The sequence below is a fragment of the Suricata suricatta genome, chromosome 15 (assembly GCF_006229205.1).
Source record: "Suricata suricatta isolate VVHF042 chromosome 15, meerkat_22Aug2017_6uvM2_HiC, whole genome shotgun sequence".
Classification (NCBI taxonomy): Eukaryota; Metazoa; Chordata; class Mammalia; order Carnivora; family Herpestidae; genus Suricata; species Suricata suricatta.
Genome location: NC_043714.1, coordinates 76,292,014 through 76,307,123, shown reverse-complemented (window position 1 = coordinate 76,307,123; position 15,110 = coordinate 76,292,014). Strand labels below are relative to the sequence as shown.

The window sequence follows — 15,110 nt, the reverse complement described above, 5'->3', positions numbered from 1 at the left end:
GGGGTGAGCAGCCCTGCTGACCTGCCCGGTGCAGCCTGAACCGCCACATAATCCCTCTTGTCCCCGCCACCGCCTCTGAGTTATTTTTAAAATCTCATTTTCGGAAAGTGGAGGAGAAAACCCTTCCCTGCTTCTTTCTGTGGAAGGTTCAGAGAGGAGTCTGGAAGGAGGAACGGGCCCCGGAGGACAGGAGGGGGTGTCTTGGGCAGCGCACCCTCGGGGACCGGGTGTTGCAGACTCTGGGCCGGCCTCGTCACATGCACCAGAGACAGGGGCCCCTCATGGGGCCGCCTCCCTCCACCAAGCACATCTGGCACTTTCACCCATGTGACGGCACCTACCCAGGGCCAGAGCTCCGCAGGGACAGCTCCGGCCCCCACCCTCCTGGGGCACAGGGTGTAGTGACAGTCCATGGCCATGAACCCCCAGGGGGACCCCCAGGACCAGGGGGCCGGGGGGAGAGGCACGAGCTTGGCCAGGGCCATCAGCAAAGGCCCGCGGGAGCAGTGACCGCTGGCGGAAGACTGCATGCGTGGGCAGGGCAGAGTGGACCCCAGGGGCGCAGGGGTGCCCACAGGAGCCTCAGTGAAGGGGTAGCTCCCGGAACCAAGAAGTGCTGGGGCCAGAACTGGAGACACAGAGTCCAAGCCCAGAGAAAGGGAAGCCTGGAGTCCCAGCCTGCACTTGAGGCTCCTGGAGAGTGGGGTTTAAACATCCTGGGAGGAAGTCAGGTGGTCAGATGGGGCCACTGTGCTCCTGGGGGAGAGTCCCTGGAGAGAAACGTGTCTACCTGGCCTCTGCTGCCAGTCCCCCCGCCTCCCAGGGGGGCTCAGCGTGAGCTGGCGCTCAGAGCTCATGCTGGAGCGACCTAAGCAGGGAGAACAGATGCTGTGGGAGCCCAGGGAAAGCAGGGGTGGAGTCACAGAGGAGGCAACCTGGGCTGGGGTTCTCAGGGCAAATAGGAGAGTGCAAGGAGTTTCTTTAGGAAAGCAGGGGTGTGGTGGGGAGGGACTGGGTGTTAAAGAAAAAGCTATTCATGACACTTGTTGAGGACACCGATTTATTCTAGGGAGCCTATCGCAGCAGGTGCAAGGGCGTGCGGGGGGCGGGTGAGGGAGACCGGCTCCATCCGGCGCAGCAGGAGCTGCGGGACCCCAGGCGAGAGCACTGCGGGTCAGCGGACGGACGAGAGGACACGTCCGGGCGGAGGCGGTCAGGCCGAGCCCACCTGCCAGGATTCTTGCCGAGGGTAGGCCAGGTGGTCAGACCTCACTGGGGAGGCGGGGGCGGGGCTGGGGAGGCGGGAGCGGGGCTGTGGGGGCGGGACGAGGAAACCGACCGGAAGTGGAGGGCCGGCAGGTGTAGGGAGCTATGGGGTGTGGAGGATGGGGGCTTCTTGCTGAAACCGCAGGTCCCAGGAGGGCGCAGATGGGCCCCGGAGAAGGTTCCAGAGGCTGACCAAGAAGAGAATCTTTGTCAAGGGCATTCCAGGGCAGGGCTCTGCACAAGACCTCAGAGGCTGACCTGATGGTAGCCGAGAGCGGGAGGAGATGGGGGAGGGAGGAGGGGCCTGTGTAGCAGGGCAGGGGCTGAGCTTGCCGGCCCTAGGTGCCCCCCCCCCACCTTTGGGGCAGTAACAGCAGCCCAGGTGTGGTCTCCAGCCCAGATGGAGCGGAGGGAGCCTGTGCAGGGGCGGGAGGTGGGAGAGAGTTGGTGTTCCCACGGCTTCCGTCCCCCAGTGGGCAGCACCCCTAGGTTGCCCAGCCGCCTGGAGGGTCCCCTCCCCAAACACCTGATCTTGGATTGCGGCGGAGTCGCTGCCCGAGGCCTGCCTGGGCCCGCAGCGCCACCTGCCGGCCGCGTGGGGACGCACAGGCGGGCGCCGCCTCCGGACCCAGCCAGCGGCTCGTCCGCACCCTGGGCAGGAGCTTAGGGGCCTGTGGTTGAACTTGGCTCCACCGCTGCCTGCTGGGTGACCTCCAGCTAGGTTCTCACCATCTCTGAGCTTCATCCCATCCAGGCTGGTGAGCACACCCAGCCCTGAAAAGCAGCCAGCAGGCGGGGAGCCCACATCTGGCCTTGGTGGTGCCCCTGCCCCTGTGCCAACAATGCTCCCTAGTTCTTGACAGGCTCCAGGGGGGGACAGGCATGCAGCACTGCCCAGCCAGAGCCCCTGCAGCCCTGACATCCTGCCATCTTGGTGGTGAGGGGTGAGGGGAGATGGGTAAGCATCAGGTCTCAGTAGGGGACCCTCCCTGTGTCCCCTGGGGCCAAGGTCCCTCACAGAGACTCAACCACGGTCCCCACTCCGAGGTGATGCTTGAATTCCCTGGACATCCAGCCTCCCCCAAACCCTGCAGAGATGGGAGGGCACGACCTCTGAAGCAGCTCCTTCATTTTACCTGGCGCGGACTTGCTGGAAAGTTCTCCCTTAGAAATGGGGTTGCAGAAACTCTGCCTCAGCACTGGCCGGGGACAGCTTAGTCCACGGTGTTGCAGGACTCCGAAGGGCCCATGGGGGCGTTGGAAGTTCAGGGCCAGAGCCTGCAAAGCCCCCAAGGCTCAGACCCCCCTCTGTCCCCTCCCTTCTGCCTGGGCCCCCAAGCAGCCGATGTGCAGCCTTGGGGGCCCCACCCCCACCCCCGAGGTCTCACACTTGGTCCCAATTCCAAGTTCCCAAGTGGCGGGGAGACTGGTCAGGCCATCTTGCCCAGTCAGCCTGGCAAATAGCTAAAATGGAGCTCTCCAGGGGTCCCTGCCTATGGCTCCGTCCGCGTCCACAGAGGGAGTGCCCCCGCCCCCAGGTGGATGTCCCGGTGCCCATGCGGCGGTGGTGCCCACGGAGTCGCTCAGGTGCGGGGCGGCTCCAGGAGCTGGATCGGTGAGTGAGGTCTAGTCCAATGACCAGGAAGTGATGAGTTTGGGATGTTTATTACCTGCTGTTAATATAATGCATTTAATTGTGAGCTTCTGTGGCCGTATTTAACAACCAGCTCTCGAAATCGCTGAGTATTTAGAACAGTCACGCAAGCCTTCTGGGGGTGGCAGCGGCACACCCCCGGCCAAGGCCACCCGCCCCACCGAGGTGCCGGGGACACAGCCCGGAGGCGTGGGGAGGGAGTTCTCCGAGACACGGGGGTCTCCCAAACGCCGTCTCTGGCGGCTCGGCAGGGCCCCTCCCTCACGAGGGCGTTTCGGGCCTGGTTCTCCGCTCCAGGGTGCTGGTGGGCAGGGACTCGAGCTCAGGGCCCCAGGCGGAGCCGGTAACGTGCTGACATTTTCCACTTCAGGGCGACCTGAGGAGCAGCTTCCCGACTCGGCCTCGGTGGGAACCCCAGCACCCAGCTCCTCAGCCTGCGGGAAGGCTTAAGGGTCCAGGTGACAAACTCAGAAGGGTTCTGGGGACCCGGAGAGGCCCCAATAAGCATGCCATCCTCCCTGCTCTCCTGGCCCCTGCCAGCCTGTTCCTCCCCCCCCCCCCCAAGCCCCTGGTTCACAGGACCCCAGTTAGAGCCGGGGCTGCCGCCTGTGAGCCGTGGCCCCCAGCACCTGCCCCCGGCAGGCAGCTTGAGTGTCAGAGCCCCCGGGGAGGTCGCTGCCTCAGTCATCCAGCCGGCAGGACCAGAGCCGGAGTCTGAACCCCAGGGCCCGGTGCTAAGGCCCCTCGGCCTGAGGGGTGAGCGCCGGATGTCATGTCTGAGACCCCCCAGCAGGAGGGGGTCCCGGGCACCGGCTGTTTCCAGAACGCAGGGCTGCGTGCACAGTGTGGCCTCAAGCACCCCTGTGCCCCGGGCTGGCTGGGCCGAGCGACAGGTGATGGGGGTGCAGGTCCCTGCAGTGTCCTGCCTCGTAGCCCTGCTCTCACCAGCCCCACCTGCAGGGCCTCCGACAGCCGAGTATGGTGACAAAGGGCCATGCTGGGCGTCCCCGGCCGCCTTCTGGACCCCCTTGCCCTGCAGCCTTGCAGCTGGACCGCAGCCCAGTGTGAGGGGCGGTCGTGAAGAGCCCTGATTCTGCCATTTTCCCCGGTACAGAGCATGGATATGTTATCTGTTGCTGTGTACAAAGTGACCCCAAAGCTTAGTGGCTTCCAACGCACGTCCACTGCCTCGCTGGAGTCTCAGGTCAGGAATCCAGGATTGGCTGCGTCTTCCGTCTCAGGGGTCCTCACCAGCCAAGGTGTCAGCCAGGACGGCTCCATGGGTCTTACAGGGGACCGTTCAGGACCAGAGACAGAAGGGCTGTGCCCAAGGCCACACCGGAGCACAGGTACGGGGCCCAGAGCAGTGCCCAGTCCCGCACGCTGGCCCTGGGGACGTGCCTTGAGTGCTGGGACCATTGTGACCTCAGGGGTGAGGTCAGGGCTGGCCGGGGTGGGGGAGAGGGGTACCCGGAGATAGGGCTGCCCTACTGGGCATGAGGACAGTGCTAGCAGATGGGGCCTGTGGGTTCTCCAAACCGCACCCCAGCATTTGGAAAAGCCACACGGCCACAGCCACGGCACGGCTGGCGGGACCCTCATCCTAGAACCCAGGTCAGCACAGCACCAGGTGAGGACGTGTAGGAGGGGAACGTGTCCCCAGAAGGGGACGCCCAATGTCCTGCTGCCCACAGGTGCCCTGGCCCCTCCACCTTTCAGGACGGTGCCTCCCTGCAGGGCAGCAAGGGCACCCCCAGAGGGTAGGATTGGGGTGAGCCCTACCTGGCAGCTTTGGACTTGGTTGAAAGGACGGGAGGGAGGATGTTGGATTGAAGTGCGGGCTCTGCCATTGCCCTGTGGTGTGGCCGTTGACTGCCTGTGGCCAGAGGCGTGGCTGGCAGCGTGTCAGTGTCCCTGGCAACGCCTGGGCATGAGTGAATGCACGGACTGACCAACTGTCCACGTGCTTCCCGGAACCTCAGCTTCCTATCTGCACCGTGGACACTGGTGCAGTGGCCAGTGTCCTGAAAGACACAGTGTGTCCTCGGGACAGCTTGAGGCAGTGCCCGGGGCCAGGCAGGGACCAGCGGGCTCCCTGCCCTGCCTCCCTGGACCCCCAGGTGCCCTCGGCGGGGGCCTGAGCACACAGCTCCCCAGACTGCCCCCGGGCGGGCTCTCGAGCAGGGTCCCTGTGTGCAGTGCTGTTCCAGAAGGAGCAGCTTTGTACGCGGTTCGAACTCCCTTATTTCTGTGTGCGAGCAGTGTTTCCGCGTGCTGGCGTCAGGCCTGCCTCTGCGCTGCACCGGGGACCACTTCTGTGGCGAGGACGTGCTTCCCTTGCGGCTGTGTGGCTGACTGCGCCGTCCTTCTCCGTATTTAAAAATATATTTCGCTTCGGTCGTCGCCGGACTCAGCGCCGCTTCAGGGCCAGATGCGGGCCAGTGCTTGTGGGCGACCCTGAACAGCGGGCTCCCCTCCAGAGCAGAGGGCAGCCGGGCCCCTGCCCTTCCCGAGGGGCCCTCAGAGGTGGCGCCGGCCAGCCTCGGTCAGAAAGGCCGCACTTCGCGGCAGCGGCAGGGAAGGGACTGGTTTTCTGAGAGGCGCTCGGAAGAAGGGGCCGCCCAGGAAGGTCCTGGCGTGCTCTGAGCCCTGCTGGCCACGGCGCCCAGCTCGCAGGCTCCAGGCTCAGGCTGGGTCTGAGCAGAGTCGTCCTGCGGGACAGGCACTGAACCTCTGTCTCGGCATCTTGTGGGGTTGGCATCCTCGGGCAGCAGGCAGCGTGATGGGGCGGAGAGCGGGGGGCCGGGTGATGAGGGCGCCCCCTGCAGCGGGCCGGGCGGCCCTATGCCCAGAACATCTCACTCATTCATCACTCCGTCCTCTGGCCACCCCATGCCCCACAGCAGGCACCTGTCGGACACCTGCACCCCAGCGGCCCCCAGTGCCCAGGCCTCCCTCATGAGGCTGTTTGGCACAACCGCACAGCTTGTCCGGGGGTCCTGTGCCAGGTTGTGTGCACCTCGCTGCTGGCATGGCGCATGGCCTCTCCCCCAGGGCACGGGTGCTCCGAGGGAAGGGGTTTCTGTGTGTCTTGTTCAGACCGACCCCCGGGCTGGCATGCGGCCTCCCCAAAGGCAGGAAGGGATGAGGCCACCCTGTGGGGGGCCCAGGGACTGCGAAGATGGCCTGCCACCGCAGGCCAAGTGCCCCACCCCGTCCCTGTCCCTCCTAAGCCCTTTCCTCCTGAGGACGGACTGGCGCTCCGACGTGGGGAAATGCGCCATCTCCGGCAAACCCAGGAGTGTCCTCTGCTTGGCCGCCGGCTCCCAGAGGCAGATGGCGGGGAGGGCCCTCAGTGTGGCTGGGGCGGGGCGGGCATGAATGCCATCTGGGAAGGGAGCTGGAGGGTGGACTGCCGGGAGCAGCACAGCCCCAGGGGGACGGAGGGGCCGCCTGTCTGAGGAAGGCCCTCTCCCTCATTTGTTCAGTGCGCCTTCATGGACAGCTGGCCCCAGGACATGCTGGGGGCCCAGGAACAGCCAGCTCGCCCCCAGGGACACGGGAAGGGGAGGGGCCAGGGGCCAGTCAGCAGTGAGGGAGGCGCCATCACCCCAGGATGCTCTTGGCAAGTCCAGAAGGCTGAAGGGTGGGTGTCTGTGCCCTGAAGGGGACAGGGGTGGGGGGGAGGCAGGAAGGACGCATGCTCTGGGCGACGGCCCAGGATCCTGGGGCTGGGGGGCTTTCCCAGAGGTCAGGTTGGGGCTGACTGTTGCTGACACATCCACTAGTCCCACCAGTATTACGGAGAACTTGCTGGCGCCCCAGGCACAGCTCCACGTGTGAGGGGACAGAACTGGAGACGAGATGTAAGGATCCCTGCCGTGGCGGCTGCGCTCCAGCGGGAGGGACGGTCAACAAACCGCCGATGTAAGAAAGTCAATTATATAATGTTACAAGGTTAAAAGTGACGTGGAAACAAGTTGAGAGGGTGGGGGACAGAGGAGGGGGCGAGGGGCACGTTGCAATATTAAATAAGTTCATCAAGGAGGTAACGATTGAGCTGGGACCCAAAGGGGGTGAGAAACTGACCCGAGCAGCCATCTGGAGGAAGGATGTTCCCCGGACTGAAGGGACAGCCGGTGTAAAGGTCCTGGGGTAGAAACGTGCCCAGCGGTTTGAGGAGCAACAGAAGCTCACGGCTGGGGTGGAGTAACGAGAAAGCAGAAAGAAATGAGATCAGAGAGGCGGTGAAACCATTTTTGTTCTTAGAGACCTCGCTTTCTTTTTTATTGCGATATAGTTTATGGACAGTAAGATTCAGCGTCTTCAGTGGGATCTGTTTTCGGTTCAGTCGGTCCTTCTTCAGACCGTACGGTGCGCAGCTCTCCAGGGCTGCTGTCACACGGCGGGATGCAGTTAGGGGCCATCATGTTGTTGTGTTTCTCGGTAATTCGTTCCTTCGGATTGCTGACGAGTATTTCCATGGATGGAACACCCCGCTTCCTTACGCCTCCGCCGTTGGTTGGGGTGACTACAGGCAGAGCCGCTGTAAACATTCGTGTGCAGGTTTTGTGTGAACGTGAGTTCTTGTGTCTGAGCGAGTGCCTAGCCCTGGAGCAGCAGAGCGCGCGTGCAACCTTCTGAGAGAGCAGCAGGGTCCTCTCCACGCTGGCCACCTCCCCGGCGCTCGGTGCATTCAGGGCTTTTCCCCGAATCATAGCCATTCTAGTAGACGTGTAGCCATCTTCCACGTCAGCTTTAACTTGTTTCCTTCATGAGGAAGGACGCCGGGCACCTGTTAGGTGCTTGCTTACACCCGTGCGCCTCCTCGGGGGCGTGCCTATTCAGACAACCCTCTTGTCTGTATGTCATTAGATGGCTTGCATTGGGGTTTGGGTTTCTGTTTTGTAAGTTTGTGTATTCGGCACATGGATCTTTATCAGATATGTGATTCCCAAATATTCCCTCCAAGTCCACAGCTAACCTTTTCCTTTTTCATAGATGTCTTTCAAAAGGCAGCAGTCTTTAATTTTTGTGAAATCCACTTTAACATTTTTTTCTTCTATGGATGGTGCTTTTGGGGTCACATCTAAGGAAACTTTGGCCCAAGATCACAAGAACTTATTCTCACCTGTATTTTCTTCTAGAAGTTTGGAACTCTAGGTTTTACTCAGAGGTCTATGATCTAGAGTTAACTTTTGTACATAGTGTGAAGTATAGGTTGGGGCCATTTTTTTGCACGTGTATATCCAGTTTTTGCACAGCATTTGTTGAATACATTTCCTTAATTGAATTACTTTTGCACTTTTATCCAAAATCAGTTAGCTTTGTACATGTGAGTCTTTTTCTGACTCTGTTTGGCATTGTATATTTAGATAAATTTAGGCAAAATTGACATCTTAACAGTATTGAGTCTTCTGATCCATGAAGATGGTATACCTCTCCACTTATTAAAGTCTTCTTGATTTCTTTTATTGATATTTTATGTTTTACAGTTCACAGACTGCAATTATTTGTTAGCCATAAACCTAAATATCTCATGTCTTTATTTTTTTAAATAGTTTATTGTCACATTGGTTTCCATACAACCCCCAGTGCTCTTCCCCATAAGTGCCCTCCTCCATCACCACCACCTCTTTCCCCCCCTCCCCCTATCTCATCTCTTTAATGCTACTGTGTATGGTACCTTTTTTTTCAAAGTTTATTTATTTTGAATGAGAGAAAGAGAGAGAATGAGAATGAGTGGGGGAGGGGCAGAAAGAGAGAAGGAAAGAGAGAATCCCAAGTAGACTCTACCCTGTCAGGGAAGAGCCCTATGTGGGGCTTGATCCCATGAACTTTGAGATCCTGACCCGAGCCAAGATCAAGAGTCGGACACTTAACCAACTGGGCTACCTCTATGGTACCTTTTTAATTTCAACTCCCAACTGCTTGTTGCTAGTATAGAGAAATATGACTGATTTTTGTATAATGAGTTTATTTTTACAAATTTACTAAACTCCCTGTTCAGTTCCAGTAGCTTTTTTATAGATTCTTTGGGATTTTCTACTTAGCTGATAACATCCTCTATGACTAGAGGTCACTTGTCCCTTCCTTTCTGGTCTGTGCACTTTTAATTACTTTTCTCACCAGTTTGTATTGACTAAGTCCTCAGTACCATGTTAAATAGAAGTAGTAAGAACAGACTTCCTTCCCTCATTCCCGACTATGTGGGAAGAGTCAGCCTTTGACCATCAAGTATGATATTAGCTACAGGATTTTTGTAGGTATTCTTTATCGGGTTGAGGAAGTTCCTTTAAGTCCTGTTTTTATTGTGAATGGATGTTGAATGTTCTCAAATGCTCTCTCTGCATCTATTGAGATGATTCTACGGTTTTCTTCTTTCATCTACCAACATTGGGAGCCACGTTGACTTTCAAATGTCCGACCAGCCTTGCATGCCGGAGGGAGGGCCCACTGGGTCATGTAGATGAATGAGCACGTCCATATCTTTTGGATTCTTATGTTAAGAAAGTTTTCAGGGCCTCTATTTGGTTTAGGTATCAGGGTATTAATGTCACCTCACTGAATGAGTTAGGAACTGTTCCCTCATCTTTAATTTTCTGGAAGAGTTTCATAGTATTGGTATCATTTCTTCCTTTAAATGCTTGGTAGACTGTAAGAGGAAAGCCATCTGGGCCTAAAGTTTTCCTTGTGGGAAGGTTTTCAGCTACAAAGTCAATATTTATAATAGGCAAGGGCTATTCTGCCTATTTAGTTCTTCATTGAGCTTTGATATTTAGTCCTTTTATGACTAAGGAATTCATCCATGTCATCTGGGTTGTCAAATTTATCGGCAGGAGGTTGTTCATAACATTCCCTCACTGGCCGTTTAACGTCCGTAGGATCTATAACGATGTGTCTGCTCTACCTCTTGACATGACTGATTTGTGTCGTCTTTGTTTTTGCCCTAGTAAAGCCTGCTGGAGGGTTATCAAACGTCTTCCTCTTTCCAGAGAGCCAGCTTTTGGTTTTTATCGATTTCCTCTATTGCCTTTCTGTTTTCTACTTCATTGATGTCTGCTCTACTTTTTATTATTTTCTTTCTTTGGGTTTAACTTTCCCTTTTTTCCCTAATTTTTTAGGTGGAAACTTAGGTCACTGATTCAGACCCCTATTCTTTTCTAAGACTGTAAGTTTCAACGTTGTAAATTTCCCTTGAAGCACTTAGCTGCACCGCGTGCATTCTTATATGTTGTGTTTTCATTATCATTCAGTTCAAAATAGTTTTTACTTTGTTACAATTCCTTCTAGACCAATGCATTATTTAAAATATTTACTTAGTTTCAAAATACTTGAGAATTTCCCATCTATCTTTTTGTTATTGATTTCCAATTTAATTTTCTTGTGGTCAACAAGTACACTTTGTTTGATCTGAATCCTTTTAAACTTATGGAGACGATTTTATGGCCCAGAGGATGACCCATCCTGGTAGATGTTCTACGTGCACTTGAAAGGAACCCTTGTTCTTCTGCTGCTGGATGGAGAGTTTCATAAATGCCAATTAGATAACGTTAGCTAAGAGTCTTATCCTGTCTTTTATATCTTTAATGATTTTCTGTCTTCTTGCTCTATCGATTATTGACAGAGGGATGGTGAAATCTTTGACTGTGATTCTACTATTCAACTATTTCTCCTTTCAGTTCTATCTTTTTTGCTTTATGTAGTTGAAGCTCTGTTACTAGGTGCATGAACAATAAAAATTGCTAAGTCATCTTGATGAGTAACCCGTTTGTCATTGTAAACTGATTCTTTTTTTTTATTTGAGAGAGCGGAAAAAAGAAAGAGAGAGAGAGAGCATGTGCATGAGCAGGGGAGGGGCAGAGAGAGAGAGAGAGAGAGAGAGAGACTCAAGCAAGCTCCAAGCTCAGCGTGGAGCCTGACGTAGGGCTGGATCCCACAACCTTGGGATCAAGATCTGATCTAAAATCAAGAGTCAGACACTTAACTGACAGAGCCATCCAGGTACCCCGAGCTGATTCTCTTGATCTGTGGCTGTATTATTAACTTTAATATTAAAATATACTTTATCCAACATTAATATAGCCACTCCAGTTTTCAGATTATTATTAGCATGGTTTCTTTTTCCAGCCTTTATTTTTCAATGATTTGTGTCTATTATATTTCAAGTGTATTTCTTATAGGCAGCATATACTTGGGTCTTGATTTTTTATTCAACTTGACAGCCTCTGCTGTTTGATTGAGTTACTTAAACCATTTGCATTAATGTGATTAGGGATATGATTTAGTTTTCATTTACTGTCTTGCAATTTGTTTTTGCTTTTTCTTCTCTTTGTTCTTTTTCTTCTTCTGCCTTCACTGGCATTAACTGAGAATTTTTTATGATTTCATTCTATATCTTTTGTTGGCTCATTACCATATTTATTTTGGTTTACCCTCTGATTTTTTAGTGATTGCTTTAGTGCTTTTAGTTTACAATTTTACAATATCGCAGTCTACCTTTAAGTGGTATTGTGCCACTTAGAGTTTAAGAATCTTACAACATTTTATGTCCGTTTCCCTCTCCTGGCCTTCATGACATTGTTGACATATATTTTACTTGCACATTTGTTACTGGCCCCGCGAGGCATTATTATTTTTGCTTTAAACTTGAAAAATAAGAAAGAATATTTTATATTCACCTACATATTTACCCTTTCCACTGGTTGTTTTCTTTCTTTCTTTTTTTTTTTTTTTGGTCTAATTTCCATCTGGTATTATTTTCCTTCTGTCTGAAAGACTTCCTCAAACATTTCTCATAGCACAGGCCTGCTGGGTATAAATTCTTTCAGCCTTAGTGCGTCTGATAAAGGCCTGGCTTTGCCATCCGGTGTTAAAATGTTTTTCTCTGACTAGCTCGCCAGGTTTTTTCTTCTCTTAGTGCTTTAAAATGTTGCTCCATGTCTCCTGGCTTGCACAGTTCTGACTAGAATTACACCCTGTCTCTTATCTTTATACTTTTGTATAGGATGTGTCCTTTATCTCTGGCTGTCTTTGTTAAGATTTTCTCTTAGCATTGGTTTTAGGCAATTTTATTTCAGTGTCATTTGGTATGGTTTTCTTTATGTTTGTTTCAGTTGAGGTTCATTACATTTCCTGGATATGTGGGATTTTTAGTTTTTATAAATTTGGAAACTTCAGATACTATTTCTTCAAATACTGTTTTCTGTCTCACTTTCTTCTATGATGACTCACGTTACACACAAGGCTTTTGAGGTTGTCCTACAACTCGCTGATGCTCTTTCCATTTTTTCCCGTCTTTTTTCTATTTCTGTTTCATTTTTTGATAGTTTCTGCTATAGTGTCTTCAAGTTCACTAATCTTTGCTGCTGCTATGTCTAATTTGCTATTAAACTCATCCACTGTATTCTTAACCTCAGACGCTGCATTCTTCATCGTGTTTATGTTTTCCACATCTCTCCTTAGCAGGCTTATGCTTTGATCTACTGGGTTGAACATGTGTGATATTGTGATGACATTTGATGTCCTTGTCTGCTAACTCATTTGTGTCACTTCTGTGTTGCTTTTGGTAAGTTAACTTTTTTCCTCCTACTTAGGGGTCATGCTGTCTGGCTGCCATGCATGGATAGTAGTTTTTTATTCAATGCCGGGCATTGGGAACGTTACCTTGTTTGGTGCTGGATATTTCTGTACTTTTCAAATATTCCTGAGTTTTGTGCTAGAACACAATTAACTTAAAAACAATTTGGTCTTTTTGAGGCTTGCTTTTAAGCTTTGTTAGGCAGCACCAAAGCATTCTTTTCTAAGGGTGATTATTTTTTCCTGCATGACCATCATAATACCATTCAGAGAACTCTGCCCAATGCCCTGTGAATTACAAAGTTTTCCGGTCTGGCTGGTAAAACAAAGGGCTTATCCCCAGCCTGTGGGAGCTCTGAGGGTTGTTTCCACGGCTCTTCATGGGTGGCCCTTTTCCCACATGCGCTAATGAGCGCTCGGAGGAGGACTTGGGGTGAGGGAGGTCCTCAAACCTCCAGTTTTCTCTCTCCTATTACTCGCCCCTGCAAACACAAGCCACTTTGGCCTCTCCGAACGTTCACCTCCTTTTTCCCACTTGAGGGACCCACTGAGCTTTCTGGGTTCCCTCATCCTGCCTGCAAATTAGAAGCTTCCAGGCAGCAAGTCGTGGCAATTTGGAGCTGATCCTGCACATTTTCCATCTCTCTGGGATCCTCGTCCTGCACTTCTTGTTGCCTAATGTCTGATGTTAGTGGGTTTGTCTATTTTTCCGGTTTTTGAGTTGTTTGAGGCAGGAGGGGGAACCTGAAGGGAATACCGGTGTCATCTTTACCCAGGACTCTGAGCTGTTTGCTGAGGCCAGGCGGGAACCACAAGAGGGCTTTGTGTGACATGACCTGACATACACGTCTCACGTAGTCGAGTAAATGAGTGTATAAATGTTAACAGACCAACCACCTGCTGAGACGCCATCTAATGTGCCCGTTGAACCCGCTGACGGTTGTTGTCTTGCTCACCGTTACGCCCTTCGTGGGTGGGAAGAGCATGCCTTGCCCGGGGCCAGTATTTGGGAACCAGGAACTGAGAGTGACCAAGCAATGGGGTCCCGGAGCAGAGAGAGCAGAGACCCACTCCTGCCGTGAGGGTCCAAGAGGAAGTCGTGAGGCAAACAGCTTGGTCATCACCCCCAAAATGAAGGACGCCTCCCTTTTTGGCCCCTCTGGCCCTGGGCATGGTCTGAGGGAGTCCTGCCCCCACGTTTGCAAAAGGAGAGGAGAGGAAGAGGACCTAGGGAGGAAGCAGCCTCAAGGAGCCAATGTCCTTCCTTGCCCGTGCCACACGTTTCTCCTCGTGCCTCTGTTGCACAAACATAATTGTTCTCAAGCACGAGGATGGCGGGATCTGGGGCACAGACGGTGCTGTAGCCCAGCACACCCGTCTTCACGGCTCCTGCCCCCACCTGTCCTGCAGCCCCTGTACCCCCATCAAAGACTCCCTCAGTGACATCTGGGTAGCTGGGGCCATCTTGTGTGTGGTCCTGAAAAGACCAGCTCCTCCAAGTCCATGCAAGAGCCAGAGCTGGAAATGCTGCACCCCGGGCCCTCCAGGCCCTGTCAGCCAGGTTTGTGCCATCAGCACTTGCTGGAAGCCAGGCCGCTCGGGCCCACAGGAAATGCCACCTGCTTGACTGCATCCCTGAGGCCTCCAGACCCCTTCCCGACTCCCCGGGTCCAGCCGATTCGTTGAACAGAAGGGAGACACGTGCAAGGACGTGGCCAAGCCCGGTCCTGACCAACACGGCGCTCAGCGTCTACTGGACGCACAGGTGCCCACATGCGTCCTGGCCTCTTTTCCATTTCAGAATGTCCTTCCACGCCTCCAGATCCATGAAGGTACTTCAGGACCCTGACCACAGGGACAGACAGAAGACACACCCCACCACCATCATACTGTTCAGGCCACAGAGCAGCCAGGCTGCCATGAGGCCCAAGGAGCACAAGACGTTCATGGAAGAAGCGTACAGTGCAGGTGACCCCCTGCCCGGGGACTCCAGCGGGGCAGGAGATGGGGCGGCCAGGCTCCAACGGACCCCATCATGACCCTGGGCCAGAGGGACTCCACCCCCTGGGGCCTTGGGGACGTCAGGGACCTTGTGGACATACTGAGGCTTTCAGCAGAGAGCCCTCCATGCCCCCCTTGGCCTCTTCACGCCCCTGAAGCACCGTCCTAAGCCCAAAACTTCCCTCTTTCACACCCCACCTTCCATTTTCCTCCCACATCATTTCGTATCTTAGGACCTGGCCCCCTCACAGTAATGCTTTCCCCCTCGTTCAGAGGATGACATGACTTCATCATTCTACGCAAAGTTAAGTTTCCCCCTCCTGCAAGTGGCCGGTCCTGAATGTCCTCCCATCCTGTCGGGGCGTATCATCCCTCCCTTCTCTGTGTGCCCCCGGCCTCTTACACAACCACAGAACCCGAGTCCACTGATGCTGAGCAGGGCTCCCAGGGGCCGGGGGCTCCTTCAGAACTGAGCTGGGCCCTGACTCCTCTTTGAGCCCCCGCACAGTCCTATGACCACACAGAATGAACAACAGTGAATGTTGAAGAGTACATGGGTGCTGAGGGAGGGAAGGGATGAGTAGATGGCGGGGTGCAGGGACGGGTGGCT

General features: G+C 54.0%; 1 protein-coding gene and 1 long non-coding RNA gene across 2 annotated transcripts in view; one reads left to right on the top strand and one right to left on the bottom strand.

Annotated features, from left to right (window-relative positions):
• Positions 1-2,912: 2,912 nt before the first annotated feature.
• Positions 2,913-4,314, bottom strand: LOC115279392. The gene is made up of 2 exons (XR_003903404.1): positions 4,100-4,314; positions 2,913-3,354 (listed from the first exon to the last, which is right to left on the bottom strand). It is a non-coding gene; the product is annotated as an uncharacterized LOC115279392 (long non-coding RNA).
• Positions 4,315-4,401: 87 nt separating this feature from the next.
• Positions 4,402-15,110, top strand: part of LOC115278864 (maestro heat-like repeat family member 5) — a 56,684-nt gene continuing 45,975 nt past the window's right edge. Inside the window, 2 exon segments of the mRNA XM_029923336.1 lie at positions 4,402-4,550; positions 14,301-14,467. Of these exon segments, the coding sequence (XP_029779196.1) occupies positions 14,302-14,467 (166 nt within the window). The 5' untranslated portion in view covers positions 4,402-4,550; position 14,301.